Source organism: Aspergillus costaricaensis (assembly GCF_003184835.1).
Source record: "Aspergillus costaricaensis CBS 115574 unplaced genomic scaffold BO79scaffold_27, whole genome shotgun sequence".
NCBI lineage: Eukaryota > Fungi > Ascomycota > Eurotiomycetes > Eurotiales > Aspergillaceae > Aspergillus > Aspergillus costaricensis.
The window spans coordinates 422,640-443,078 of NW_020291827.1; the positions used below are offsets into that span (position 1 = coordinate 422,640).

At 50.6% G+C, this 20,439-nt stretch overlaps 6 protein-coding genes across 6 annotated transcripts; 1 reads left to right on the top strand and 5 right to left on the bottom strand.

Moving 5' to 3' along the window:
- Window positions 1-359: 359 nt before the first annotated feature.
- Window positions 360-2,790, bottom strand: BO79DRAFT_271452 (Zn(II)2Cys6 transcription factor domain-containing protein; the record flags this gene model as incomplete). Its single annotated transcript, XM_025687353.1, has 4 exons — window positions 360-1,032; window positions 1,082-1,384; window positions 1,440-2,567; window positions 2,703-2,790. 4 exons carry the CDS (start codon window positions 2,788-2,790, stop codon window positions 545-547), a joined length of 2,007 nt encoding a protein of 668 aa, XP_025537009.1. The 3' UTR covers window positions 360-544.
- Window positions 2,791-3,045: 255 nt separating this feature from the next.
- BO79DRAFT_199871 (putative prefoldin subunit 2) lies at window positions 3,046-3,766 on the bottom strand. The gene is made up of 4 exons (XM_025681449.1): window positions 3,694-3,766; window positions 3,540-3,630; window positions 3,244-3,436; window positions 3,046-3,168 (listed from the first exon to the last, which is right to left on the bottom strand). Exons 1-4 carry the CDS (start codon window positions 3,731-3,733, stop codon window positions 3,136-3,138), a joined length of 357 nt encoding a protein of 118 aa, XP_025537010.1. The 5' UTR covers window positions 3,734-3,766; the 3' UTR covers window positions 3,046-3,135.
- Window positions 3,767-7,375: 3,609 nt separating this feature from the next.
- On the bottom strand, window positions 7,376-8,037 carry BO79DRAFT_230902 (putative oligosaccharyl transferase subunit Dad1; the record flags this gene model as incomplete). The annotated part of the gene is made up of 3 exons (XM_025684126.1): window positions 7,376-7,442; window positions 7,526-7,713; window positions 7,813-8,037. The coding sequence occupies 3 exons, from the start codon at window positions 8,035-8,037 to the stop codon at window positions 7,376-7,378; spliced, it is 480 nt and encodes a 159-aa protein (XP_025537011.1).
- A 442-nt stretch (window positions 8,038-8,479) lies between these two features.
- On the bottom strand, window positions 8,480-14,207 carry BO79DRAFT_178147 (uncharacterized protein). The gene is made up of 10 exons (XM_025679965.1): window positions 13,659-14,207; window positions 13,596-13,605; window positions 13,505-13,528; window positions 13,307-13,451; window positions 12,938-13,252; window positions 12,759-12,886; window positions 12,665-12,706; window positions 12,066-12,096; window positions 10,572-11,153; window positions 8,480-10,485 (listed from the first exon to the last, which is right to left on the bottom strand). The coding sequence occupies exons 1-10, from the start codon at window positions 13,810-13,812 to the stop codon at window positions 8,638-8,640; spliced, it is 3,279 nt and encodes a 1,092-aa protein (XP_025537012.1). The 5' UTR covers window positions 13,813-14,207; the 3' UTR covers window positions 8,480-8,637.
- A 3,044-nt stretch (window positions 14,208-17,251) lies between these two features.
- On the top strand, window positions 17,252-19,809 carry BO79DRAFT_39175 (C6 zinc finger domain protein). Its single transcript, XM_025689173.1, has 3 exons — window positions 17,252-18,441; window positions 18,492-18,769; window positions 18,829-19,809. The coding sequence occupies exons 1-3, from the start codon at window positions 17,390-17,392 to the stop codon at window positions 19,755-19,757; spliced, it is 2,259 nt and encodes a 752-aa protein (XP_025537013.1). The 5' UTR covers window positions 17,252-17,389; the 3' UTR covers window positions 19,758-19,809.
- Window positions 19,810-20,389, bottom strand: BO79DRAFT_39176 (uncharacterized protein). Its single transcript, XM_025689174.1, has one exon. It carries the CDS (start codon window positions 20,207-20,209, stop codon window positions 19,862-19,864), a length of 348 nt encoding a protein of 115 aa, XP_025537014.1. The 5' UTR covers window positions 20,210-20,389; the 3' UTR covers window positions 19,810-19,861.
- Window positions 20,390-20,439: the final 50 nt, after the last annotated feature.

A 20,439-nucleotide genomic window follows, 5' to 3' on the forward strand; every position in this document is an offset into this window, starting at 1 on the left:
TATGCTGAATGAATGACCCTGGGGGAGTGAAGCCAATTGATTGTTGTTCTGAAATATTAAAAATTATTTGATGATATCGAGGATCAGCAGACTGCATCTCGAGAAAAGTTCTGGATTGCGGAACCGATGGTCGGAGCCGACAGAGCGGAACCGATAGCATTCCAATGACGTATCCGCATAGTGACAGGTGAACTATGAGACATACTGTCTATCCATACATTCAGATAGTTCTTGCTAGTAGCGGCATTAGTTACTGGGTAACAGACGGTTGTTGGGGAGTTAGGGTGCTTGCGGTGGCTTTACCTTCACTGCCAGAACAGAATTCTTCGTCTGGGGATAACAGTAGTAGCGTCCTCAACACGATGCAAGTAAGCTAAGCTTGGTGATCGCAGAGCTTTCACATTTGCTTTTTTCCCCTAGCCACGGAATAAAAGTCGGTGGAATGCCCGCAGAGGAAACACAATCGTGTTTCTAGCTTCGCCCGTACTTATAGCAAACGCCGCATATCGGATCCGCTGTACTTCGCAGGTGATCTAAACACCAGTCAAGTGCTGAAATCAGAAGTCCAGCATTCAGAGAGTATGTCCCCATATCGCGGCATTAGTGACTGCAAAACTCTTGTGGACGCCTCGGCTCCGCCGATGGTCTCACCGTGTGAGCTGAGACCTTTCAGCACGATATCAACCTGCCGTTGCCAAACGTCGTCGGCTGTCTCTCCAGTATGAAGCGGCGATTGCTGAGAGTTTATCAAGGTTTCAACGGTCTTTTGGTAGACTGTTGCCGTTAAACTCGGGGTAATGTGATAGGCGATGAGAGGGACTTCAGCATCAAGACCGTTTTCAAGATTGAAGGCAGAGTCTGGCGGTAGCGAGAGCACGTGTTCTACTGTTTTTGTGACCGATGCGATTGCCTCAGCCTGATAGGAGCGCATACTTGCGATGATAATGTCGTCAACAGTGTAGCTTCCCCTGCTGAGAGCCAACGCCTCGGCTAAGATGAGGATGCTCAGATCCCAGAATAATACGAGCGAGACTGTTCAATTTGTCAGTGAGTGGACACATGAATCAGTTTAAGTACCCACCAGAAGCTGTTCTAGAGTGTAAGGAAAGACACTCCAGGTTGTTGATGCAGTAGTTAATGAACGGGCGGAACTGTTGGTCGAATTTGCTCACGGCTGCCACTGTTGAGGTGACATCCTCCATGCAAGCCAAAGACTGATCACAGTGTAGTAAATTCTTGACCTCAACTATCTGCCTGCATATGTAAAACGCCTCAGCAACTGCCTTCTTACAGATAGCTGGGATGCTGTCATCCAGACCGGGAGGGAAATCTTGGTTACTCGACCAGTCGAATGTGGATAAGATCGAGCCGGTACTGAAAAGCACTATTCGAGTTCAGCTTGGATATCCAAGACTTATCGCCCATAACAATGCGCCTACCTTTATTGTGACCCGGAATGGGAAGTCTGCATGGACGATTTGTGGTGAGCGACGCCCCAAGGTCACGGATGTATCCGCCCCAATGCACAGCATTCAGACTGGCCTCCAGCAGACTACTGTATATAGAGTGGGCTCCCAGAGTAGTACAGTGTTTCCTAACAAGCTCATTCAGAGAACAAAGGCTTTGCAGGCCGCTGTCAAGGAACTCGCGTGTTGACTCGACTGGAGCTTTAGTCGGAACGGTAATACCACCAAATAGCAAAATGGCATAGACAACCCTGAACGACCGGACTGATTGCGCCTGTTCGAGAATATCCTGTGTCTGAAACCAAGAATCGTAGAATGCGTTCTGGGATGCTTCGCTGGTGGGTATCCCATTAACACTGTCCTGCAAGACACTGTCACCGGCTAATCTAGTCTCGGTAGGCAGCCACTGAAGGGAGAACGTGCGAAGCACTGATTTCAATGCAGCATCAGACTGTTTACGCGCAGTCACACTGATGCGATTGCCGTAGAGACCCGCGAAATGATCAAGGAAACGGACGGCCCCGATCACAGTAAAAGTGCAGGAGAGATCGTTCAATGGCATCCCTGAATCCGGAAAAGATATGGCATCCAACGGTGTAACCGAAGCTGGGGTATCCGGAAAAGATGTGTTTGTAGAACTATCTAAAGTAGCAGGCGTATGTCTTTGCGAGGGCTGTTCACTCCAACCTTCCAGTCGGTAGCGTGACGCCGTTGCATACAAATTGCAGTCGTAATCCACAAACCGGGAAGCACATCCCGTAATGATCGCGTGGTAGATTCTTGCCAGCCGATTATCTAAGATTGTTGCATCCAGCTTGGAATTCAGCAAGCGGACAGGACTCGTCAGTGAACTACCAGCAAGTAATGGCATCGCGTAGGACACTCTGTCCGTCAGACTGCTGCGAACGGACGTTTGCGCCTCGCTTGATACTTGCACTGGAGGCACAAAATCCGACGCCAGTCGATTCACCAGATAGAGGTCCATGATATCGTCATGGCCCTTCTGTGTATCATGGCCTTCGTTGAGGTTGAGCCCCGGGACCAGGGTATCCCCGGGGGGCGTGGTACCGGCTTGATAGTAACCACCAGGACTACCAAAGCCTAGAAGTGGAATTTGTGGTAGCTCACTGCTGTTTGTCGATGGGGAAGGCCGCACTAGGTCTTGCTTGGGCTTTACCCTCCGAGATCTGGCAAAGTCAGAGGTGCATGAATGGCCCAGTCGTTGGCAGTTAGTACACTTCTCTCCTCGGGGAGAGGCGAAAAAGCAACGTCGCTTGGAGCGACGGCATGGATCGCAACTGGAAAATTGACGGCGCTGTGACATGCTGTCACATATTTCCAGATTTAGGTGCGCAGTGAAGCGATTTCATTTTGATGATGCTGGGTCATGAATACGTTGTCGGCTCAATGGAAGTTGTAGAAGAAGACTGGCGGAAGGGCAGATTAGTAACGCAGGCCTTCCACAAGTTTACCTTCAATGATGTTACTTTATATTATACTTACTTGCTGTATGTCTCATTCACATCAATCTACAATGCTATAATCTACCATAGAATAGCAGACCGGAAGTCTAGAATTACATGCTTTCACTATAGAAATATTATTTTTCAGTGTATAACGCTGCATGAAGAGGATACAGAAACCGTGAGAAAACACCAGCACCGTTGCTCTAAGGCTGTACAACCTGGATGTTATTCTTCTTCTGTAACGCGACAGAACTGTTAGCAATCCATTCAACCTCCCACATACGTGGACCACCAGAGAACAATCTGCCTACCTTCCAGTTATCCAGATCCGCCTGCTTCGACTTGTACTGCTTCAATAGCTCCTCCAAGACCTGCTTCAATCCGTCCGAGTTTGTCTTGAGAGACGGAAGGACGTCCTCAACTGTCCGTTCAACCAGTACACCGTTCACCATCCGGAAGCATTTCCGATCCTTAGGGAGGGGGTCGAGGGTTTCGATAACAAGCCTAGCGTTGAGTGTGCGTTAGTTGCCATTCTCAGACAAGCGCATACTGGCGCACGATTGTGCGGAATTCGATAGAAAGAGGACTTTCAAATAGGTCAGCTTACTTATGCTCCTCTGCTTCTTGCTCGATATCACCGATCTTCTGCGCCAATTGTTGTAGCGTGTTTTTGTAGTTGGAGTATTGGAGCTGGAGCTCTGCTTCGAATCAGCTTGGCTTCTTCAGACGACAACAGAAAACAAGATAGATACAAGACATACCCTGTTGCCTCTTGGGGCTGACTTGTGCTTGGCTGGCCATGATGTCGAAATCTGATTGAAAGTGCAGTTGCAAAGCCGGAGTTGCGATGCGGGGAGTTTCGATATGGATCCGCGGTGCTTGCGGTGTCGCTCTGTTGCAACTAGTATGTCTGCGTCGCTAGCGAACAAACCACTACTAATGCAGGTGCAAGGGATAAACAGTACAATTGATTACAACTAACTAACTAACTACCAGAGCTCTATCTAATATATTAATGTATTCCGCACCATCTTCTGCCTCTCTCTGGAGGGGATGTTACACGTGACGAAGCGGGCGGCGATGTTTGCAGTGTTTGCCGCAACTCCGATAGAAACGATGGATTCCGCAATTCGCGGCGATTGCATCTTCTCCAACTATCGGCGGGAGGTGTAGCCCCCTGCGAAGCATTAACATATTAATTGCTCTAGCAAGCGATCGTGTTGTTCGATCATCAATTACACACCATCATGGCTTCCAACGACCAGCCTCCAGCCAAAAGGCTGAAGAGCTCCAATCTCCCGCCACAGCTGCGCGACGCAAAGCGCAAGGATATCGACAACTGGGAAACGAACCGCATGCTCACATCTGGTGTCGCCCAGAGACGCGATTTCGATGGCGACTTTATGCCCGAAGATGAAGAAGCTACCCGAGTTCATTTGCTGGTCCATGACCTCCGTCCGCCCTTCCTCGATGGCCGCACGATCTTCACCAAACAGCTCGAGCCCATCTCAGCTGTCCGAGACCCGCAGAGTGACATGGCTGTTTTCAGTCGGAAAGGAAGCAAAGTGGTTCGCGAACGACGTCAGCAGCGAGAACGCCAGAAGCAAGCGCAGGAGGCGACAACGATGGCGGGAACGGCGCTGGGAAACCTCATGGGTGTAAAGGAGGATGAGGGCGATAGTGCGGTCGCTATGCCAGTGGAGGATGCCTACAAGAGCGGAAACAAGTTCGCCCAACATTTGAAAAAGGATGAAGGTGGACAGAGTTCGTTCAGCAAGAGCAAGACGCTTCGGGAGCAGAGGGAATTCCTGCCGGCGTTCGCGGTCCGAGAGGATTTGTTGCGCGTCATCCGGGATAACCAGGTTGTGGTTGTAGTTGGTGAGACTGGGTCTGGAAAAACAACACAGCTGACGCAGTTCCTGCACGAGGACGGTTATTCAAAGTTTGGCATGATCGGGTGTACGCAACCTCGTCGAGTAGCAGCTATGAGTGTTGCCAAGCGTGTCAGTGAGGAAATGGAGGTGGATCTTGGTGATGAAGTTGGGTATGCTATTCGTTTCGAAGATTGCACAGGCCCGAAGACGGTCATTAAGTACATGACCGATGGTGTTCTTCTACGAGAGTCACTTGTCCAGCAGGACCTCGACAAGTATTCTTGTATCATCATGGACGAAGCGCACGAGAGAGCATTGAACACAGATGTACTTATGGGTCTTCTCAAGAAGGTCCTAGCTCGACGCAGGGACTTGAAGCTTATTGTCACATCGGCCACCATGAACGCAGAACGCTTCTCCCGATTCTACGGTGGCGCACCAGAGTTCATCATCCCCGGAAGAACTTTCCCTGTCGATACCCATTTCTCACGCACACCCTGCGAGGACTATGTTGACAGCGCGGTCAAGCAGGTCTTGGCCATCCACGTTTCGCAAGGTCCTGGTGATATCCTTGTGTTCATGACAGGTCAGGAAGATATTGAAGCAACATGCGAGCTGGTTGACGAGCGATTAAAGCTCTTGAATGATCCGCCGAAGTTGAGCATTCTGCCCATCTACAGTCAGATGCCTGCGGAGCAACAGGCCAAAATTTTCGAACGGGCTGAGCCTGGCGTGCGCAAAGTGATTGTTGCTACCAATATTGCCGAAACCAGTCTAACAGTTGACGGTATCATGTTCGTTGTGGATTCGGGCTACTCCAAGCTGAAGGTGTACAACCCCAAGATGGGCATGGACACTCTGCAGATCACGCCTATATCACAGGCCAATGCCAACCAGCGTTCTGGCCGAGCAGGACGTACGGGACCGGGCAAGGCCTATCGTCTGTATACCGAAGTGGCGTACAAGAACGAGCTATACCTGCAAACGATCCCGGAAATCCAGCGGACCAGTCTCTCCAACACCGTCCTTCTCCTCAAATCTCTTGGTGTCAAAGATCTTCTCGACTTCGACTTCATGGACCCCCCTCCCCAAGAAACAATCACCACTTCCCTCTTCGAACTCTGGTCCCTAGGAGCACTCGACAACCTCGGTGACCTCACCCCACTAGGACGTCAGATGACACCATTCCCAATGGATCCTCCGCTCGCAAAGCTCATCATCACCGCCGCAGAAACCTACGGCTGCAGCGAGGAGATGCTAACCATCGTATCCATGCTATCCGTCCCCAGCGTCTTCTACCGCCCCAAAGAGCGCCAAGAAGAATCCGACGCTGCGCGCGAGAAATTCTTCGTCCCGGAATCCGACCACCTCACCCTACTCCACGTCTACACGCAATGGAAAGCGAACGGCTATTCCGACGGCTGGTGCACACGCCACTTCCTCCACGCCAAGGCCCTGCGGCGGGCGCGCGAAGTGCGCGACCAACTGCACGACATCATGACGGTGCAGAAGATGCCCCTGGTCAGCTGCGGCACCGACTGGGACGAGATCCGTAAATGCATCTGCTCGGGTTTCTACCACCAAGCCGCGCGCGTCAAGGGTATCGGCGAGTTCCTTAACCTCCGGACCAGCGTCAGCATGCAACTCCACCCGACCAGTGCCCTCTACGGTCTGGGATATGTCCCGGAGTACGTGGTCTACCATGAATTGATCCTCACCAGTAAGGAGTACATGTCCACCGTGACTGCTGTAGATCCACACGTAAGTTCACTTCCACCCCCGAATCCCATCACATACCCCGATACAAGTCAAGTACTAATGACATTCGGTAACAGTGGCTCGCCGAACTCGGAGGCGTCTTCTACTCCGTCAAAGAAAAGGGTTATTCCCAGCGCGAGCGCCGCATCACGGAACAAGAGTTCAACCGACGCGTGGAAATCGAGACCCAGATGGCGGCGGACCGCGAACGCGCAGCCGCCGAGAAGCAGCGCGAAGCGGAGAGGAACGATCCGACCAGACGCAGAAAGGAGATCGAAGTGGGGTCTGTGGTACGGCGGCCTGTCGCGACGGCAAGGCGTGTAGGAGGTGTGACGGCGTCGAGTAGTGGTGGTGGTGCGCGCAATGGCGGAAGTGGAGGCGGAAGCGTGGTGAAGAAGCCGCAGATCAAGCGCAAACCGGGACGGGCTTTTTGATTTATACTAGTAGAATATAGGATATACTATACCCAGGGATATATGAATAGATTATTAGTTGATATCATTGCTATATGAGTGGGGAAGCCGGGTGTAAACAGTAGAATCGATACATTGATACACAGGTATAATAGTAATAGCTAGCTAACATAACGCAAGAACAGATCCTCGAATTGTTTTATCTTCACCAACCCGGATAGGAACCAGACCGGACAAGGCTACTCCACCAGGGAAACAGCCTGCATGCACCCTTCCTATCCTGTCCAATCCTCACCTATCACTTTATATCCAGCGTTCTGCCTTTCCACCCTCTTCCCATCATATCCGCTGCACACCCACACTTCAAACATATCCATCCATACTAGACCCGATAGCATCTAGTTAATAAAGTTAATACAGAAGAAATGCAGAATCAAACTCCCAAAGACATAGTCCGCGAATGCCCTACACAAGAAAACCAAACCAGTTAGCGCAATTCCAACCCTCCCCAAGTCAATAGGTAATAAAGTCAATAGTGTTGAACTCACCTCTCAGCCGAAACACCACTCCCTTCCTCCCCAACATCTCCCTTGACAACCTTCTTCCCTCCCTTCCCTTTCGCAACACTCCCCCCACTAGAAGACGAAGTAGCAGCACTAGTCTGCATCCTCAAACTCGCCGTAAGAACAAACTGTCCTACAGCGGCACAGAAACCACTCAGGAAGGCATTGAACGGCTATAAGTATCCCAAACACATTAGCCAAATTGCCCACCTAGATATTACTTCCCTCTCTCCCCCAACCAAAAAAAAGGAAGAATGTATGGGTAAACTCACATAATTCCCCCCAACGACACAATAAACAAACTGCACACCACCAACCAGCACCAAGAATCCCATGAACGCATCAAGCAGCATTGTGCGCTGCGGCGTAGTAGCCAAATACTGCTGCCAGACCGTGTGGGCGATGTCGTAGATAGAGGAGTTCTGGGTGAGGGTTTTGGGGCCGGAAGAGAGAGAGGAGGATGCTGCGGGTGCGGAGGAGGATGATGCGGAGGGCATGGTGGGTGGTGAGGGCGCGGGGACGGGGCCTGTTGTTGCTGGTGCGGCGGTGCGTTTTGGGGCCATGTTGTGTATCTGTATTTATTCTTCTTTAATATCGGGGAGAATGGAATTGAGGTCGGGGTTGGGTTGAGGGCGAAGAAGGATTGGGGAAGGGGAGGTAGGTGGAGGTATAGTTACGCAAGCTGGCCTGTCCTGGGCGGGTGGTGGTTACGCGGTGTCACGTGATTTATAGATCGGGGGTTGTTGTTATTGTTCTATTAGAGAAATAATTGGCTGGATTGTTTAGTTTAAGGGGAGAATAATGATGGGATTCTGATTAGGGAATTAATATGATTGTTTATGTTCAGTCATTGTTGCTATACTCCCTACGGTGTAGGTATACAGGTAAAAGTACTGCCTCGGCTGCATTGCAAGGTACATAGTACATACATAATTCATCATTAGCTTTTAGCTCATTTCCTAGCTAAATTTCTCATTATCGTGAATGGAGAGGTTTTGGTGGTCGTGTAGAGAGGAGACATTCAGTACAGAGGCATCTTCATGATGCCGATAATAGCCACCAGGGCCATCAAGGTATCAACACTACTGGTATCATCATCAAGCAAGCCAGTCCAGGGCATTGCCAAAAGGATTCTGCGTATTGGACGCTTGCAGGTCCATCTGGAAATCAGTCATGACCTGATCCCATTCTTCCCAGTTGAGATTCGCATTAGGCATCTCCTGCTGGGTCTCGCTCGGCTCCGCCGGCCTCACTAGCGTGTCTATCGACGCGCCCGAACACTCCTGCTGCTGTATGCTGGCTGTTGTGGCAGGGTTCAGCCAGTCCGTGTCGGGGAATAAATCCTTGATCACGCTGACTGGTCCGTCGCGCAAATCGAAATCGAGTCCGCCGTTCTCAGGCACACCATGCAAGGGTTCATTCCCTTGGGTTGTTGGTGAAGCCTGGAAGTCCAGTGCTCGGGGCAGGACTGGGGGCTGTATAATTGAGATTCCAGGGCAATTTGGGGCAGTGACATCGTGAGCTGCAATCATGCCGGAACTCATCTGCGCGCGCATCTCCTCTTGCTTGGCTCTGAACGCGGTTGCTCGCTTCATCAAGCGGGAGAGCGGACGCCAGAGCATGCCTTTCCGCTGCTTGCTGTTCTTGATCCACTCTGTATATAGGGTGCTCACGCATTTCCATGCCCGGTCGGTAAGAGGACTGAGTGGGCGGACACAAAGCTCCGACAGCACAAAGGCAATGGCATGCCATTGCATGTTCGTGGCAAAGAGCCAGCTCCATTTGTACGTCTTGACGTCGCCATCCAGCAGTCGCTGGAACTCAGCCACCTCCACTGAAGTAGCAAACAAGCTCTCGCGATTTGCATGGCTCAGCGTTAAGCCCCGTTCAGGCCGGGTCATCGGATGATGAATGACAAGCCAGAGTTTGGTCAGGATGAGGCGACCAATCGTCGCGCAGACCCACTGAATCGGAATATTCATGTCACAATGTTTGATATATCGGTCCTCAATGCGGTCGTTGATCGCCCGAATCACCTTGGAGCAGTTATCAGGGTTGAGCTGTCGGGTTGCCGAAATGAAAGGGGCGTTCGGACAAGTGTAGCTGACTCGACGCACAGCAACTGTAATATCGCAGCGAATCAGGCAAAATGTCATTTCAGTCCAGCCTACTCTCTCCTTAGGAGGCTCCTTCATGTCCGGCGTGATGTCCTCGTCATTGATATTCAGTGGCAGTCGAGTATCGTACAACCGCTCATGAATCTGCGCATCAGATCCGTGGTCCTCTGCTGCGCGGATGTCCAACAAACAGATGTGCCACCACAGTCGTCGGCGCATCTCCGTTTCATAAGGCTTCAGGCCGAAGTTGGTGCCGTCACGATGGAGACCCAGCCCTTGCGCAAGGCGAAGAACAAGCGCTGTCATAGACCAAACAAATTTTGTGTCATCTTCTCGACGAACGCCGATCAAGAATATGACCACAGCCTGTAGGAGAGTGATATTTTGAGTATTCAAGAGATCCGCTTTGGATAGCGCCTGCTCGACTGCGAACCGGTATCGCTTGACAAGCACGTCCCTCTCTTCTCCCAGGTGAGCAGAACACTGGCTTGGCGACATGCTGATGATTGCGACCATGCACATTGCAAGAAACAGTGCCTCGAAATTCTTATCCAAACTGTTTGAATCTTGGGCAGCTGTAGTAAATAGCTGCCTGGCGCTTGCTTTATGAACGATTGGTATCAAGGGCGCCACATTTTCCAACCAGGTATTCCATAATAAGGGAATTTGGGATCTCGGCGGTAGAAAATCGTGTAGTGAGTGTGAAACAGAATAGAACCCGAATAAAAACCCATCATGGTTGGCCGAATGGCTTGACGATGTCTCAGGAGACGGATAGTCTTCCTCGTCCGAAGACGACGGATCTAGAATATCTTGCAGTTCCTCGATCTATCGACATTAGCATCATTACAAGATAAGAAGAAAACAGGGATAATCACCTCATCTCCGAGACTCGCCCAGAATCGATTGCTAACATAACGGCTTCGACCCTCGTCGATAACCAATCGACCAAACTCATGCTCAATGTTCCGCGGCGCTATCGGCCTGGTAGGATCCAGCTTGGCTGCATCCATAAGAAGCGGGCAGCCATCACCATCACCATCAGGCACCGAAGCCTGCGCATTGGCTGGGGGTGCGGGTGGATTTTGAGGATGCTGTTGTACCCGCGGGGAAGGCGTATCAGGAGATGACACCGCAGCACCGGTCGCTTTCTTTTCGCTGAGATGCTCAATGACGCCCTCGAGGCGCCTTAAACGAGACAGGAGCTCCGCATCTTGTGGTCGTTTGACTTTGCGCGGTGCCCTTCCTGGTGGGGGAAAGATACACTGGATCCCGGCCTTGGCGCAGTTGGAGCAAGGGGTTTTCTTGTTGCAGCGAACTTTTCTCCGACGGCAGGTGATGCAGCTGCGCAAGCTGTGGTCTTGTGCGGAATGAGAAGGGATGCCGTGGGTGTCGTGGCTGGTATGCGGGCCAGGCACAACGTCAGACCCGTTCCTGGGCGAGAGGGACGATGGGGCTGAGAGTGAGATCACAGACGAAGTGGACATGACGTGGAACTGTTGCTGATAATGACAGGAACCCCACCAAACCTCATCCTCACGCAAGGAGAATGTGTAGCAGGAGACGATTGATGGACATGAAAAACAGGAACAGAGCGGTTAGAAAAAGCAGAGTGAGAAATAAAGGATTTAACTTCAACAATAATGGTTAGATAAATTATCAACTTGTCGCGCCTGACTTGGATCTTCAGTCATCGACTCATACTTTAGTGGAACCCCGGGATGGATGGTCTCTCGCTATTGGCTACACCCGGCCTGTTCTGGACCCGTCGCTTTGGTTAAGGGGTCTGTGATTGGTCATGTCTAGCCCTGCTTTACTAATCCCATCTGAACAATCACGTGGATGAGGAGGTGTAGGGCAAGAATTAGTTGAAAAGATAAAGAAGGATAAGATTGAGACGGCGCCTTTTCTCGGACTTTGTTGGCTGCGGGATTTGGGGCGATCATGCAGTGTCAGTGTACGGACACACGTCACTAGCCAGATACCGTCATTCCAGATGGTCAGGGCTGCTGATTCTCACCACCGGATTGTCCACACACAGTACTCCGTAGTTATCTGATCAACCCCGGAGTTAACCCCCAAAGTCCGCCAAGTCAACACGCTTCTATTTCCGGACGCCCAAGCTTTTTCCGATTGTACTTGTTTCAAACTGCACCAGTCTCCTTGACAGTCCGCGGATGGTCCGCGGGTGGTCCGCGGAGGAGACTGTAATCCAGTTTAACTTGGTATCTATCTGCAGGATGATCCTGCAGAAGGAACAATCAGTCCTTCTCATGAATTCGAGTGCATTAGACAACTTTTTATGACAGATGTTCATATTTATTCATCTTTTGTTCGTCAATAGGAGATCGTTGTGGTAGTGCCCAAGCTTAAGAGTTGGCTGCTGGAAAACAGTGTAGAGCCAAGACGAAAACAGCAAGGATGTCACACGAGTAACTTCTATTTTGATTGCAGACATCACTCTAATTGTAATTGAGCCCCCCCCCCCCCCCCGGCCCCCTCTATATACATTCACACCATTGTGTAGTACTACTAGGTAGTAAGTCGCATTATATAGTATGTTCACAGAAGCCACACAACGGGCTTTGATGCTCAGCAGCCCATCTAACTATGGGCGACCACATTTTCAAACGGTATTCCATGTCCCATGTCCCAGAGTAAAGAAAAAAGATCCAGAGTATATATAGAAACATTCCCAAACGCCATATATAGCCAACATGCGGAATTGGTAGCGCACCGAAGGCAAACGCCGTATATGCAATTAAAGTCAAAAGTCTAGGTGCTGGGCCACTTCAAATCGTTACCGTCATACACAAGCCCGACGTGATACAAGCGCATCAAGGGAGCTCGATCGATATCATACAGTCGCACGATCAACCCCTGAACAGGCGCCCGAGGGGCGTAGTCCGAACGGGAATGTCGGTCTCACGTCGCCCAAAGTGCCTCTTCCGGCTAAATCGAAACATGTAAGCAAGAATCGCGAATGGCTCGAGCGCATCAAACCTACCTCATCTTATCCCATACTTGAGTCTGTTGGTTGAAATGGTATCTGTGCCACGCATTAGTGAGAGCGAAGAGATTGACAATAAATCGAAGCATACCCTTGGAACACGGAAGCAGTCATCGACTTCGACCCGTATTCTTTCTTTAGTAGACGAACGTATTCAAACGGGATCTTGACCGGAACATCTTCGAAGTAACTGTTCCGCAGTGGGAAGATCTCGGTTTCCTAACCCCAGGTCAGCCACATTGTTGTGTCACCAGTTCAAGCGCCACCTACATCAAACCGATGGCCATCCTTGCACATCAATGCCCCAGGCTCGCGATCATTCTGCCTCCGCTCGTCGTCCTTGCGTACCGCCGTAATATCGATAAACAGCCCAGACGATGTGTCTATCCACCGCGCATCGATCACGTTAAGCTTGTCATCGGTCGATCGAACGACATAGTTCGGGTTGATCTCCAGCAAATAGGTTCGGCCGCCGTCGACGCCTGAAATCTCAAAATGGTGCTCGGTCATGTTGTAGTAATCCGCAAGGAAATGGATGGTCGGCTCGGAAATTTGAACGTCGAGATCGTTGTCCCATGGAAAGATCTATCCATCCATTAGCGGGCGGCGCATCGTCAACACCCATGGTTTGTGTCACACCTTCTGGTTCCACCACCAAGCCAGCAGAGTTCCATGCATTATCCAGGTTTCAGCCCCAAGGTCTGCCATTGTCGAGAGATAGGTCCGGATGAGTTCCGACAGGTGCGGAACAGTCTCCGCTTCGGAGAGAGGTTCATCTGCGAAGCTATCAAGGGGATCAGCAATCGTAAAGATCAACCAGTGGTGGACCAGACATACCGTCCATCATAGTGGTAGTGGAAGCTAGTTCGGATTAGAGTTAGTCAAAGACAACAAAAGAAACACCGCCCGAGTAGATCCTATGGCATACCTAGATTCCTCTGTAACTTGTTAGACAAAGCCGATAACAACCGCAGCACTAGGCCAGACTTACTGAAGTATTTCTCTCCCGGTTCTCCCCCTTTTCCGGAGTAATCCTTGACCATGTCAGGTCGCACACTCATGAAATCGACATCGGCGCTTGCCGATCCAACAGCACATAATAACCCATAGAGGCCGAGAATCAAACGGGGCGTCGAAGACCACATAGTGGCGGGAAACGATGGACGATACTTGTTCTTTCAATGTCGAGAGACCGTAAAGCGCATGCTCTTATCCGAGGTTGCACGATGCCGTAGATAAGACGGGGGATGTCCACGCTGCCAATAAAACCGGAATGGGCGGGATTTGTTGTAGGGGCCGAAGGGGGAGCAGACGAAGACAAGCTGGAGGGGCCACTCAGTTCGAGAAGAGAGGGACAAAAGATGTAAGTATGTACGTGTGTGGAGGATTCAGAATAGAAGAGAAAGAGAGAGGAAGATTGAACAAGAAACAAGAAACAAGAGTATAATAATTATTCAGCGGAAAGCGACGTAATCAGTGCGGCGCATAAGAGGGAGTAATGTGAATAGTCGTCAATAAATTAGATTTGAGTACGAATGGGGGGCGCCTAGAAAAAATAACCACGAATCGCCAGGGCGATCGGCAGGGAAGAGACGTATAAAAAGAATAAAAAGAACCGCCGCCAAACCGGCGTGCTACTTTACTGTGTACTGTTACGGGGGGCCCCCCGGTCGCGTGCTCAGTTACCGTCCAGCCCAAAGAGTGGCAAGGAACCTTGGAAACAACTTGAACAGCCTTGCCAGTCTTGGCGATGGGCTTACTGGGCTTACCGTGCCGATCCGACTGGAACGCCTGGAAGAATCTGCCACGCTCTGTGCTGTCTGACTCGTTGGTGTCAGCGATTTTATCGGTTTCCTTGGGTGTCCAACCTACGGATGCACCCTGGTCGGTTCACACAAATCGTCATGTAAAGACCGTTTTTGGACGAGATCAGTAATACATCAATACATCAATACACCAGTCCACCAGGACATCTCGGGTTTGATCTCTCCGACTGGACTAGTAGCACTACATGAATAGTCGACTCCTACCAACCACCGACACTAGAAATCCGCTAGACGCCCGTCTTAGTACCTTGCGTGCGTAGTCTCAGGCCAATAGCATGACGAATCTCGCACGGCCTGTTCCGAATGACTTGGTCCGATGGCGTTTACCTTTGTCCTGGGTTCGCCAGTTTATAGTGCTAAAATGCGTGCAAAGTGGCCCTAAACACTGGGGCCGCGTCATAGTCTGATAGCGGCATTTCTCCCCCTCTCCGCCAGAGTCCAATGTCTTCCTTGAATTACCCGCTCTGCATCCATTTTGTCTCTAGTTTCAGGTGACAGTTGTCCTTCCTGCTGCTGTCATCACCCCTAGCTCGGATGACGAGAATGGTTTTTGAAATCACTGTTCCGGTCAAGCTTTTCCCCCAAAGCCCCCCTCTCCAATGTGACGGCGTGACGGTTTTGTGTTGCACGGAGTAACTGTAAGGGTAGGGAGGAGTCTGCAGTGTTAAAAGTGGGGGAACTCCGCTGCATCGAACAGAACGTTGGCTTTAAAATGTACGGCGATCGTCGCTCATAATGCTATTCTTGCTCTCCGCTGTCCCTGCCAGTCTTTTCCTTTTATTGTGCCCTTACGCATAAATAGAAGCCACAGCCATAGCTTGCCGTCTCGGGCGCTGACCAAGGACCACATTGTCTCAGCATCGACCATTGGACTTTAGTAAGAATAACAAGCAAATTTGTTTTCTGAATGAACCGACTGAGATCTCTGACAAGATCCCCTAATCAAAACAATGCGGGATCGGGTCTCCTTGGTCGTCAGCAAACTCTATGCACATTCTCTATTTTCAGAGCGAGTCATGTACACGAGACAAAAATTAGGATGCATAACAAGTAACATCTAAATACTTACCAAACATGCCTTATCACTGCACGAAAGGTAGTACGTATCGCATGTCGGGGAGGCGGGCTTAGGCTGCCGAGACATGCTGCTCAACTTTAGGGGCCATGACACGCAGTCGATCTTCAATGAGGACGTTCCTTGTACACAGTCTGTAGAGCCTAAACCTAAAAATATTTCCGAATTACTTGAGCTGTGCTCTACCGAGTTATGACTGGTCTGCACGCAGTGTCAAATATAGAAATGAGGCCATACAAAGGGGTCGAAGGCTCGTAAGCACTTGAACTGCTATGGAAAGCTCACTCAGCGCGGACCGGAAAGCTGCGTATAAGCATAAAACGTATAATTGATTGCTTGGTGTTCCAGGATACCACTATTGCCTTGGATGGTTGATGCTTGAGCTCACTGCTCTCCTGCCGGCAAGCTGTCGGCAGGCGATCATTCTCGACATGTGATTATGTAAATTGTCACAACTGCATACTTGTCAGGTGGTAGTGGAACATAACACCGGCGAAATAAGACCGTGAGGTGAATTTAAAGATATTGACCGTGACTTGCATACGTCCATTGGCTTGGGATCTATTCAAAGTTAGTAGGAGACAAGCAGCTCAGCTGTCTAGGTATAGAAGCTGACGCATGATAAAGAGTAAACACGAGCCTCCACTAAAGAATCAAGGATATTCACGGGCCCTTATAGATTACCACATCGGGCCAAGTGGTGCCTTGCGGCGCTCGATACCGCCGAACGTGGCTGCCTGATTGGTCGGGATGTGGAGGAAGTGTGCCGGCGCATCGGGGAAATCGGTTCCGATGATTCGTCAGGTTTGGGATGTCTTCCTTTTCTATCTTTGACTTCGGGGTTATCGCTGCTAATTTGGGGGGCTAATAGTACTAATCAAGTATCGTCTACGGGGTGCACCAAGCACTAGGCTGTCTCTCTCTCTACATCGAGACTATTCTCCTGCCGCCTGAGAACTTTGTTTAACTGGAGACAGTCATGAGCGGTATAGAGAGTCTCGAGCCCGTTCAACGGCATACTTCCACTCCATATCCAGCAACGCACTGGGACTGAGATTAATTCTTGATCAGGGACATAGGACTGTAGCTTACATGCGGTAAGCACTCACTGGGCACTAATTAATCTTTGGATCTTCCCGACTACTGTGCACTCAAGATGGGAGACTAACTGTACCATAGTTCCAACTTGATCTAATCTCTCCACTTTGGCCTTCCGCTCGCCAAAGAGAACAGGGGACTAAATTGCACTAGCCTTAGACTTCTTTCCTACAGGCCAAACCCCTCTTAGCAATGGCACCATCTTGGCCCTTAAAAGCACCAAAAAAGGCTCTTTAGCCTTTCCCCCCCTTTGTGGCTGGATTCTCACATGACTGAGGCTTGTATGCGTCCCACTGCTTCAGCTGGATTCTGCTGCTGCACCAACTCCGACTACTTGCGGCACCGGGTACATGGCGAGTTCTGCAGTTTCCCCTGCCGGCGGGCGTCCAATTGGATGTCTTCTTCCCAGATTCGACTTTCGATATACCTGTTGATTTGGTTTCCATTCTTGCGATATCCTCCACGTTATCACTTCTGAGGCTCTCTCAAACCTGGTTTGTCAGACAGCAAACGACGATGTTAATATCCGTCTTTTACATCTTCCATTGATTACATACCGCTTCCGGAGACGAATAATAAGGACCAGCAATATCGCCTAGTCAGCATCAACAGACGCTGTGCACACTTAATCTGGATTTAGTCTACTATCCTCCGACCCTTGCGTCTATCGTCGATCACCAGTGGCCCGGATACTACGCCTTGTAGCAAGGTGTGGGGGCCAAAATGTCGAAAATACCCACAAATCCTCCAGGCGACTCAAATTCGATGCCCCAGGCGGCGACCGCGCAACAATTAAACCGATCATGCGAATCGTGTCGAGGACTCAAAGTCCGTTGCTTACCCGATCCTTCGACGCCCAACCAATGCCAACGATGTGTGAAAGCCAACAGACCCTGTATCTTCGTGGCGCCCCAAAGGCGCCGACCACGCAAGCGGACTGACTCGCGGGTCGCTCAGCTGGAGAGAGAGATGCGACAGATGCGCTCTCTGCTCAAGGACAGGTTACGCGTGGATGAAAGCAGTGCCGAAAGCGTCGGCAGCGAAAGAGAGGACTCTCGGGAACCCGACCTGGGGCCCAGCATCAATGATTCGATGCCCGCAGGTTCAGATCCTCCAAGCAGCGCATCGGGATCGGCTAGACCCATGGACTTTTCACCTAGCTTCCCTTCAAACTCTCCATATCCCAATACCTTCGACGGCGGTGCCACTCCCGGCTTAGCTTCCAATCCTGTATCGTCGAGCTATTCGCTTGAAGCAACTCTAGAAAGGGATGTCGTCGGTCAAGGCTTGATATCACTGGAATACGCCAACGATTTAGTCGCCTTCTTTATCACTGAGCTCACAGCCTTTGCTCCAATCGTCGTACTACCTCCAGATACAACTGCTTACCAACTGCGTTGCTCGAAGCCGGTGCTGTTCCTCTCAGTCATTGCCGCAGCAGCTGTCTCGTTGGATGCCAACCTGGCCGCTGCTCTCAACCGTGAGATGATTCGAGTGTATGCCGAACGCTTCTTCATTAATGGCGACAAGTCCTTGGAATTAGTCCAGGCATTGTTGCTCATGATTGTCTTCTACTTCCCGCCCGACTCTCCTTTGAAACTGCAATTCTATCAGTATACTCATATAGCGGCCACGATGGCCCTGGAGATTGGCTTGGCTTCCAAACGACGAGTGCTTCCAAGCTCCAGTCGCAGAACGAATAAAAAGACTGCATATGATGAGCCAATGGCGGAACAAGCGAGAGCCATCTTGTTCTGCTATCATTTGACATCCATGTAAGCTTCAATGCGGTTCCTGTTGAGATTGACCTGCTAATGGAGAACAGTGTCGCAATGAAAACACGCCGGCCGAATTTGCTTCTCTTCAACGACTGGATGAGCGAGTGTGTGAAGCATTTGGAGCGCTCGCCAAATGCAGTCGATAGACACATGGCCACTTGGTTTGAGCTTCAGCGAGTAGTCGATGAGGCGATGACATCTTTTGGGCTTGACGACACGAGTTCGACTGCCCCGCTCACCGAGTCGCGGCTGCAAGCCGTCCTGAGATGGTTTGACAACCGGATGCAGACATGGAAGAAAGATCTATCCATGGAGATGCACACAGGTATATTGTTCCCAAAACGGTTGATGTGGGCACGTCAAGTGGCTAATATCATACCTCAGTGCCCATGAATTTCGAGTACCATTACACCAACCTCGCGATCTATGAGCTTGCTGTTGGAGAAGGCTATCGAGATCCTGATGCGATCAAGCAACAATATTATACTCTCCCATCACTGGAAAAGAGTGACAAGTCAAAAAGCGCGCCACTGAGTGCGGTCCGTGTAGACTTCACGATCAAGTGGCTGAACGCCGCCCACGAGATGCTCGACTTCTTCCTAGGCTGTGACACGGAGATGCTGCGGAAGATCCCCAATCTCATCTACACCCGGGTCGGAGTGGCCATCCTGTCTCTGCTCAAAATATACTTCTCCGTTAGATCTGGCGCGCTAGGGGAGTTTGTGACTGCCGAGTCCGTAAATGTCGAGAAATACTTGGATGCAATGACCAGGCGACTAGCGGAGGCAAGCGGTGGTCAGAAATACAAAATCCCCAGCCGATGGTATCTCGTCGTTGCCATTAAGGCTCGAAATTGGTATGACCGCTTTGAGCAGAAACAGATGCAGAGAAATGCTGGTTTCGTTCCTCAATTGAGCGCTGGTACGCCAATCTCTCCAAGTCATGCCGCCCCTCAGAATCAGCTGCCATTTGACCCATCACAGCCAAATGCGTCACTGGTAATGAAGACGGAGTACTCCTCCATGGTTCCTTTCCAGGCGATGAATGTGAATTACGGCGTACCGCCGCCGACGGATCAGATATGGCAACCCGACCAGAGCGGGGGTTATCAAAACATGGTTCACATGAATACCTTTGCCGGCTATCAGCCTGCAATGTTGCCTCCTCACTATGGATATGATGTACAGCAACAGCGAACACCGCCAGAGAGCGGTCAGCAAGGAAACCCATCACCGGCCAGAACGGGCATGGAGCTTGATGAGTGGATGCCGGACGGCAGTATTTTTGCGATGCCCAGCTTGCCTGGATTCTGAAAAGCAGTCGCCGAAAAGCCTTCGAATCTAGATAGAGAAGATGGATCACCTGGAAGTGGCCATCTGTTTGCACACATTAGCATAGACATGGAAAGCCCTCCCAATCATTTTCGTCCCACCTGCCATATGGAGAGGCAGGCACGCCAGAAGGCCAGTATTTGATGAACATTGCGACAAGAAGTCTTCAGGATCGAGAGAGAACTCGAATGAGAGCACACAGTAGGAAGAAGAAAAAAAAAATAAAGAGTCCAAGATGGGGCCGCAGAACTAACAACTCTGTCCCACAGTAAGCGATATGCATGCTCAATGTCTCTCGAGGTTACTCCGTCGGGGGCTCGGTAGACATGAAACCTCCGACATCCAGTTGGGGTAGTATATTTCCCCCAAGGCCCCAACATCAGCGTCCACAGCTGCCGGGGTTCTCCGAAAGGGGAATTTGTGGAGACTTTCATGGCTCCTCAAGTTCGCTATTCAATGATGGATTGCTGTTTTAGACCCGGTCACCATGTGGGTTGTGGCCTTGTGCAGCTAGCTGCAAGTTCGACTGTTGGGACTTGGGAGGTACCACTGGCTCATGTGGAGCTGCACATTGAGCAAGCGATTGACCCACGGAGAAATAACCCATCAGAGAGGATCGCCTGATGATCGTGAGATGTCATGAACATGGGGCATATTCGAGATT